Raw genomic sequence first — 8698 nt, 5'->3', positions numbered from 1 at the left:
ATCGGCAGGCGGACGCGCAACCACTGCGCCACCAGGGAAGCCCCAAACAGATCTGTTTTGGAAACACACTGTGTAAGAGTCAGGACTGCCCCGGCTGAGTGGGACCGTCCACGGCCCCTCCCTCCCACCCACCCTCCGGCACGGAGGGTCCTGGGGTGCCCCGGGGGCACATTTTGAAGGACACCGATCAAGTTCAGCCTCTGTTGTGTCCATGAGGACACCGAGGCCCGGAGGAGTTACATCACCTGCAGAAGGCAGAGACTTAAACCAGCTTGCCCTTCGGTAGCCCTCTCCCCTGAGGCGCTATCACTGATCCCCAAACAGGGACCTGTCCCGGTTTCACTGATTCTCTGGGGAGAGAACACATCCCTGTGGGGAACCCACACGTCCCAGTGGTGCACCAGAGTGACCTTCCAGACCCAGGGAGGAATCTGGGCCTCGGAGGCTGGTAGAGGCCCCTGGAGAGGGGAGGTCCCACGAGTGATGACCCAGTGCTAGGTGTGGAGCTGGCCCTGTCCAGCGGCCCCTCCCCGGGCAGGGGCTGAGTTATGGCAGGGAGCCACGTGCCCAGCGCTGGAAGTGGGGTCATCAGAGGTTCAGGTAAAATCACACCCTCCACATATGGACTTCTAGGGGGAACAGAGGCTTGTGGAGGACGTGCCAGCCCACACTGTTGGCGCCTCTGCCAGAAACCCCGCCTGAGCCTGAGGGCCCCTGGGACCGCCCGGGCCAGAGCTGGAAGGGCCTGGAGGGTCAGCCAGCGCCACCCCTGCAGCTCCCAGAGGCACAGCTCCCAGAGGAGGCTCAGGCCCAGGGCACCAGGCTCCTGGTGGCAGGGCCCGGCTGAGACACAGCAGTGGGGGGGATAGGGAAGTGGGGTTCAGAGACGTTGAAGAAGGCAGAGTCACTGGCTTGTGGATCTGTGGGTCAGAGGAGGGCTGGCGGAGGCGCTGCCTGCCGTGGGGACAGACCCTGGACCCGAGGGACTGGGGTGGGGCGGGGGGGTGGAGTCTGTGCCGCTGGGACACTCACGACACTCACCCGGTGAGTCGTGGAGGGCAAGGTCCTCGAGAGGCTGTGGGTTGGGAAAGGGGTTCCGCCAGCCTGACCCTTCAGAGACCCTCCCCTCCCTGGGGAGGCCCCCGGCTGCCCTCACAGCCCTCTGTCTGTTGCAGCAACTGCCTGCACGTGGTGGAGCCCATGCCGGTGCCCGGCCACGACGTGGAGGCCTACTGCCTGCTGTGCGAGTGCAAGTACGAGGAACGGAGCACCACCACCATCAAGGTGCCCGGCGGCCCGGCCCGGCCCGCCCCCTGCGCGGCCCCACCCCTTCTCCCTGGGGGCCCGCCTGTGCGAGTGCAAGTACGAGGAACGGAGCACCACCACCATCAAGGTGCCCGGCGGCCCGGCCCGGCCCGCCCCCTGCGCGGCCCCGCCCCTTCTCCCTGGGGGCCCGCCCTCCGTCCCCTCCTGTTCTGCAGCGTTGCAGGGGGCTGGGCGGCTGGCCCCGAGGCTGGCCTTGTCTTGTCGCAGCACAGCGACCCGGTCCCCTCCTGTTCTGCAGCGTTGCAGGGGGCTGGGCGGCTGGCCCCGAGGCTGGCCGGGTCGCAGCACAGGGACCCGCTTCCCACCCCCCTTGGAGCCGCTCTCCTCTGACGCCATCACACTCGCAGTGGGGAGCTGGGAGGGGGGCTGGAGACCCCTTCCCCCGCGCTTCCCGTCTTCCTCTCCCTTCTCTCCTTCCATTTGTTCAGTAGATATTTCCGGGGCTCCTGCTGTGTCCCGGGCACCGTAAGGGATTCTGGAGCGGAGGTAGCCCGCCCTCCGGAGCCTGCAGTCTGGTTAAGCTTCCAGAGCGACACCAGAGCTGCGGGCCTGGCAGGATGGGCATCAGACGCCCCTTTTGCTTCCCCTGAACCCCGTTCTCGTGGGCGTCAGTGAACTCAGGGGAGGCGGTGCAATGGCCACCAACGCACAGTGAGGACGTGGAGAGGCCTGGGCCCTGGGCCCTGGTCCCCTCCAGGCAGACTTGATCCCCCAGCACCACCACTCCCCAACCAGGGCGAGCCTGGCCATGCTTGCCGACTTCCAGCATAAGCCCCTCCTGGTGCAGCTTTTAAGCTTATTTCTGCGTGTCTGGTGAAGGGTCTGGAAATAGCATCAGGAAAGAACCCGCAGGCATTCGGCAGCAGCCCTGAGCCTGAGTCGGGCTCCCCTTTTGAGGCTCTTTTGGAGGAAGTGGTCCTCCCCGCCGTCCTCCCCGCCTGGCCCGTGGTGCTCCTCTCCCCGCTGAGCTCATCCACTGGCCCCACGCTTGGGGGACCAGGTCCCCGAGACCTTAGATTGGAAGGGACTTCCTGACGTGGGGACCTCATCAGATACACTTCCTAATCCCCCAGTTCCCCGCTAGTCCTTGCTAAGAGACCAGAGAGACCCCCCTCCAGCTTCAGCCTGTTAGAGAGGCAGCCCTCTCCACCCCACTTCCTGGGGTACAGGCAAGAGCTCTGATTCTTTACCCTGTCTGAAGATGCCCCAGTCAGCGAGGGGCGTGGTCCAGCTGGACTTGGCTGTGGGCCAGGCTCGGCTCGCGTCACAGCGCAGGCGTCACAGCGCAGGCGTCACAGCGCAGGCGTCACAGCGCAGGCGTCACAGCGCAGGCGCGGGGCCAGGGTCGGCAGCGACAGGCCGTTAGGGAGGCATATGGGAGTCGTGGTCAGCGAATCTGGGTTCAAGGCACATCCACCACTTAGTATTCTTGGGCCTGCGGGTGACGGTGTGGCCGGCCTGCATCAGGTGAGCGTCAGCCCCCGGGGGACATTTGGAGATGGACTGTGGCCCCAGTGACTGCGGCGTGTTGCTGGCCTTGCAGGGCAGTGTCCCGGGGAGTCCTGCCTAAGGTGCCTGGGGCACCCACGCTGGGAAGCATCCCGTTAGCTTCCTTGACTCTGTTCTTTCTGTAAAACAAAAACGACTGCAGCTTGGGAGGCTCTCCAGGCGTGTAAGAGATTCTGGAAGTCGTCCTGTCCCAGCCTCACCTCCTGCTGTGACTGACGGCGGTGGGGGGGGGGGGGCGCTGTGGCCGCCTTCCTGTCCCCTCTGCCCCCTGCCGGCGACTCGCCCTCTTGGGACTGCAGCTCCCACCCCGTCACCCTTGCTGCCCTCAGCGGGGCTCGGTTCTCCCCGCTCCGACGGGCGCTCCCCCCGCCCCCGCCTGGCCGGGCAGATTCCCCTCCCTGCTCTCCACTCCTGGGGGCGTCTCATCTGTCATCTCTGTGCTGCCGGAGCACTGGTGGTTCTGGCGGGCTCCCGACCTCCGAGGGCACAGTCAGTAAAGGTGGAGTGGCTGCCCCCGCCCCCCCTCCTGCTGTGACTGCCGGCGGGGGGGGGGGGGGGCGCTGTGGCCGCCTTCCTGTCCCCTCTGCCCCCTGCCGGCGACTCGCCCTCTTGGGACTGCAGCTCCCAGCCCGTCACCCTTGCTGCCCTCAGCGGGGCTCGGTTCTCCCCGCTCCGACGGGCGCTCCCCCCGCCCCCGCCTGGCCGGGCAGATTCCCCTCCCTGCTCTCCACTCCTGGGGGCGTCTCATCTGTCATCTCTGTGCTGCCGGAGCACTGGTGGTTCTGGCGGGCTCCCGACCTCCGAGGGCACAGTCAGTAAAGGTGGAGTGGGTCGTCCTCCGCGCCCGCGGGCTCCTCGAGGCCACGCTGCCCGGGGAAGGCAGACTGCCGGGAGAGGAGCGGCGGGTGGCAGCCCGCGGGCGAGCTGGTCTCTTGCGCTCACAGGTCATCATCGTCGTCTACCTGTCGGTGGTGGGCGCCCTCCTGCTCTACATGGCCTTCCTCATGCTGGTGGACCCTCTGATTCGAAAGCCGGACGCCTACACCAAGCGGCTGCACAACGAGGAGGAGAACGAGGTACCGGCTCTGCGTGCGGCCCGCCGGGCCCTCCGCCCACTCGCAGCGTCCCTGGGGCCCAGGTGGGGGCTGTCTTCCCCTCCCGCAGTGCTCCAGTGGGCTCTTCTCCCGTTCGGTGGCCTACGCGCCACCCGGACCGCAGTGTTTCCTCAGCGGGGGCAGCCTTGAGTTTTCCCTGATCTGGCATCAGGCGGCTTCAGTGCACAGGTCCGGGAGCCGCCCTGCCGCCCTGCCTTCCTAGCGGAGGGGCAGTGAGCCCGCCAGGCAGCCACGTGTGGGTGCTCAGAGCCTGGTGTCAGGCTGACGGTGGACTTGGAGAGTCAGGGGAGCCCAGAGTGCGACACAGGAGGCGCAGGCAGCTCTGGGGGAGTGAGGGGTGGTGTGTGCCGTGCACGGAGCTGCGACGGTGTCAGGGGCTCCTGGCCTGTGCCCCTCGAGCTCGCCCCCTCGGGCCTGCACAGCTGCCGCGTGTGCCCGAGACAGCAGTGAGGGACGAGGGGTGCCCCAGAGGGTGGCATCTGCGGGCAGGTGGGGCTCAGGACGCTTCCTGCCCCGGGGACCAGCCGCACGCAGGTACGGAGAGCTTGGCCTCCCCCTGGTTTCCGTAAAGCCGGGGTGGAAGGACCACAGCCGGGAGGTTAACACGTGTAAGTGTCAGAGGGACGCTTCTGCAGAGACACGGGTGAGCGAGGTGAAGGGGTGAGCGCTCACTGGAGCACCAGGCTTAGGCCGCACCGCCGGCGGGCTGTCGCCCTGGAGAGCATCTCACGCAGCGGGTGGAGCTGGGAAGGGCAGGTTCTCACCAAGAAGAGGGGCTGGGGCTCAGACCTCGGCGTGAAGCTGCCCGGCCGCATGGGGCAGGCCCGCACACGGCCAGGGAGGGAGGGGGCCTGGCCCGTCCCTGGACGCCACGGCCCCTCCGGGGTGGGTGCCCCCAGCCTCCTGCCGACACGCGCCCGGCCGGTGGAGCTGGGGCTGGGAGGCGGGGGGCTGGCAGTTGGGTGGTCTGTGTCCAGGAGGAAATCTCGTGCGCCTACCTGGTTATTAATGCGCGGTAATAGCAGCTCTGCTGGGGGCAGAGCGACGCGGGTGAGCACCCCCTGATTAGGGGATGCGTGCGGTAATTGCAGTCCTGGCTGGGGAGGGGTGGGAGCAGCTCTGCTGGGGGCAGAGCGACGCGGGTGAGCACCCCCTGATTAGGGGATGCGTGCGGTAATTGCAGTCCTGGCTGGGGAGAGGTGAGAGCTGGGCCATGGTTACACGGCTCCGCGGCCCCCCCGGAACGTGTGCCACCTGGCCGCGGAGCCCGAAGGGCGGGCAAGCCGCACGGGTCTTCACGGACCCCGTCCTGGGCACCCCAGCTCATCCGGTCCCCTGTAGGTGCCCCGTGTAGACAGACGCACAGACCTTGGGCCCGCCCTCAGGGTCCCAGCCCGGGCCAGAGCCCCCAGTCAGGGGTGCGGGTAGAAGGACGTCGGGGGGGGGGCGGGGGGAGCTGGCGGCGGACTTTTCCTCGGTGTTGGTGTGGGGAGGCTTCCTGGCAGCGGGGCTCTTCCGTGGTGGGGGGGCCCGCTTAAGCGCTGGGGCCGGCCAGGGGAGGAGGCCCTGCCTGGCTGAGCCGAATCTCTGGAAATGCTCTGAAGAGTATTTCCCTCAGAAGGATGGGGTCCCCCCGGGGCGGGGGACTTAGCTTTCACCCCAAGAGGAAGAAAGTCAGGCTCTAGGCCTGTGCAACTCAGTGACCTCGAGAAGGCTCCCCTCCACACCCCAGGAGTCGGGGGGCCCTTCGGCTTCATCCCCCCATTCCTGTAGCCGGGAGCTCCTGCCCTGGGGCTCGAGGACAGAGAGGAAGGGGGCCTGGCCCACAGAGCCGAGGAGATGAGAGCCCCGCTCCCTCTGAGGGTGCCGCTGGCCCGGTGGGCCCCGGTGTGGGGCGCTGCCTTTCCTGATTCCAGCAGCGTCAGGACTAATCCCTCGGCTCAGACGCCCTTTGAAAGGAGGAAGCCAGCCTTTTTGCTGGGGCAGAGACGGCAAACAGCTGTGCTGGATGTGGAGGTCTGGCCCCCTTGGAAGAGAGAGAAGGAAGGGTTCCTACGAGGCTGTGGGTGTCTCTGGGCCTCGCTGCGTGGGCCTCAGCCCCGCAGGGTCCCCCGAGACCACAGCCCACTGGGCGGGAGCAGGGGAGAGAGGGGTGTGCGGGAGTGATGGCTGCCGGGGACCCTGGGCTGCCGCACGGCCCCTCCCGTCCCAGCGGCGAGGAGCCCAAGAGGGACAGGGCCCTCGTCCCCCTGAGCCCAGAGCAGGAGGGGGGACGAGGAAGGGCAGGGCAGGCGGACGTCTCTAGGACGGCTCGGGACCTCGTGGCCCAGCCGTCGGGGGCGGGGCGTTGGGACTGGGACCCTGCGGAGCCCCAGCTCTGCACGCGCCGTCCTGCGTTTAACCCTTTGGTTAGTTTTCCATTCTGAGCTCCTGTCTCAGCGTGGTTGCTGCGATGCCGTGTGTGCGGCTTTACAGGTGTTGGTGCAGCCTTGAGAGCAAGACCTGTCCCTGGGGCCCTGACCTGAAGCGGCGCCCTCACTGCTGGCAGGGAGGCCGAGGGGTGGCAGGGCAGGGCCTGGCTGCAGGCCAGGGGAGAGCAGGCCGGGCAGAGCAAGGCCGGGGGCCGGGGGCAGGGAGGCCAGGCCGGGCGCGCACGGTTCCGCCAGCCCACAGGGCTCGGATGTGGGGCTCGGGAGACATGGGTCCAAATCCTGTGTGACCTTGGGCAGCAGAGCCGCAGATGAGAATCACGTAGCCCGTAAGGCAGTCTCGTGAGCCTGGGAATAATCCAGGTGCAGCGCCAAGAGAGCGCCCGGCACCCGGGGACGCTTGTCCTCGGACCCGTCCAGCCCCGTCGGTAGCAGGCGCCGTCCTCCTGGTCGGCAGGGCTCCCCCTCCTGCCCTCACTGCCCAGAGGCCCAGCTTGGGGGGTAAGGGGGTTGGAAGTGGTAGCATCTCCTGTGGCAGCGCCGGTGAGGCCCAGGCCCCGCTCTGGGCGTTTCTCGGACAGACGTGGCGTCTCTAATACCCATTGATCAGCCTATCAGCGGTGGGAGTGCAGAGCCTCAGCCGCCGCTCTCCCCGCTTAGGACCTGTGTGTCAGACTCGACGTGAAGGAGAAACAAGGGGCCCTGTGGGACGTGGCGGATTTCAGCTGCCCCTTAATGCGCAGCCGCCCTCGGCTCCCCTCCTTTCCCTCCACGCGCTCTCCCGACAGGACAGGAGAGCAGCCGGGGCCGGGGAGGGGCAGGGAGGGGGCAGGCGGCGCTTCTCCGCCCCGCCAGGCCTGCCCCCAGGCTCCCGGGAGGACGAGAGTGTGGTGTGGGCCGGCGGCCGGCGGGGAGGGAAGCCCCTCTAGCCCCAGAGCCGGGGTAGCTCGGTCCTCGGGGGCCACCGCCTCCCACGGGGTCTCCAGTGCCCCCTCACCTAGACGGCCACGCGGAGGCTGGTCCTGAACCGGGGAGGGACGATCTGAAAAGTAGTGACACCGGTGACCTTTCAAGGGCAGGTCCCCCCTCCTGCCTGGGGGCTCCGGGAGTGGGTCTCACCCTGACAGTTGCTGCGAATGGAGCGCTTGTGATCTGCCAGGCACCGCTACACGCCGTGCGCCCACTGTCCCTGAGGAGACGCTCCTGCAGGCTCCGTCCGCGGGTGGCAGGCAGGTGCAGAGGACAGGGTGTCAGCCAGGGTCGTGCGCCAGGGGCAGAGCCCAGGGGCAGAGCCAGGTTTGATTCCACAGTCGTCTTCCCACCGTGAGCTGGTGGGGAGGAGGGAGGCTGACCGTCCCGCGGGCTCCAGCTCTGACAGCAGCGCGCTGAGGACTTTACGCGTGTGGCTGTACGTAACCTTGCTGCGCCCCGCGCCTGGTCGTAAACCCTGTGCGTCGGGGTGTGGGGCGTCACCCGCGAGGTCCCGAGTCGGGGCCGGCACTGAAAACAGCGAGATGGGGCAGAGAAGAGGGCGTCATGCTGAGTGGTGTGCGTGCGTGTGCGCGTGCGTGCGTGTGTGTGTGCGCGTGCGTGTGTGTGTGTGTAGGGCAGAGGACGTCAGAGGGCGTCATGCTGAGTGGTGCGTGCGTGTGTGCGTGTGTGTGTGTGTCTGTGTAGGGCAGAGGACGTCACAGGGCGTCATGCTGAGTGGTGTGCGCGTGCGTGCGTGTGTGCGTGCGTGTTTGCGTGCGTGCGTGTGTGCAGGTCAGAGGGCGTCAGAGGGCGTCATGCTGAGGTGCGTGCGTGTGTGCATGCGTGTGTGCGTGTGTGCGTGCGTGTGTGGGGGGGCAGAGGACGTCAGAGGGCGTCATGCTGAGTGGTGTGTGTGCGCGTGCGTGTGTGTGTGTGTGTGCGCGTGCGTGTGTGTGTGCAGGGCAGAGGACGTCAGAGGGCGTCATGCTGAGTGGTGTGTGTGCGCGTGCGTGTGTGTGTGTGTGTGCGCGTGCGTGTGTGTGTGCAGGGCAGAGGACGTCAGAGGGCGTCATGCTGAGTGGTGTGTGTGCGCGTGCGTGTGTGTGTGTGTGTGCGCGTGCGTGTGTGTGTGCAGGGCAGAGGACGTCAGAGGGCGTCATGCTGAGTGGTGTGTGTGCGCGTGCGTGTGTGTGTGTGTGTGCGCGTGCGTGTGTGTGTGCAGGGCAGAGGACGTCAGAGGGCGTCATGCTGAGTGGTGTGTGTGCGCGTGCGTGTGTGTGTGTGTGTGCGCGTGCGTGTGTGTGTGCAGGGCAGAGGACGTCAGAGGGCGTCATGCTGAGTGGTGTG

General features: G+C 67.4%; 2 protein-coding genes across 3 annotated transcripts in view; one reads left to right on the top strand and one right to left on the bottom strand.

The window, feature by feature from the left end:
* The window catches only part of TNNI1 (troponin I1, slow skeletal type), a 7658-nt gene extending 6456 nt beyond the window's left edge, over positions 1-1202 (bottom strand). The window contains exons 1-2 of the mRNA XM_055083849.1: positions 1157-1202; positions 133-245 (exon numbers count right to left, since the gene is read on the bottom strand). Coding sequence (XP_054939824.1) covers positions 133-245; positions 1157-1202 — 159 coding nt within the window. The remainder of the gene's footprint in view (positions 1-132; positions 246-1156) is intronic.
* The window catches only part of TMEM9 (transmembrane protein 9), a 12059-nt gene continuing 4536 nt past the window's right edge, over positions 1176-8698 (top strand). For both annotated transcript variants that reach the window (XM_028488250.2, XM_028488249.2), the window contains exons 1-2: positions 1176-1284; positions 3780-3911. In XM_028488250.2, coding sequence (XP_028344051.1) covers positions 1201-1284; positions 3780-3911 — 216 coding nt within the window. In that variant the 5' untranslated portion in view covers positions 1176-1200. The remainder of the gene's footprint in view (positions 1285-3779; positions 3912-8698) is intronic.

This window comes from Physeter macrocephalus, chromosome 4 (genome assembly GCF_002837175.3).
Source record: "Physeter macrocephalus isolate SW-GA chromosome 4, ASM283717v5, whole genome shotgun sequence".
Lineage (NCBI taxonomy): Eukaryota > Metazoa > Chordata > Mammalia > Artiodactyla > Physeteridae > Physeter > Physeter macrocephalus.
Note: the sequence above shows the minus strand (reverse complement) of the source record. Positions and strands in the feature narration are given on the sequence as shown.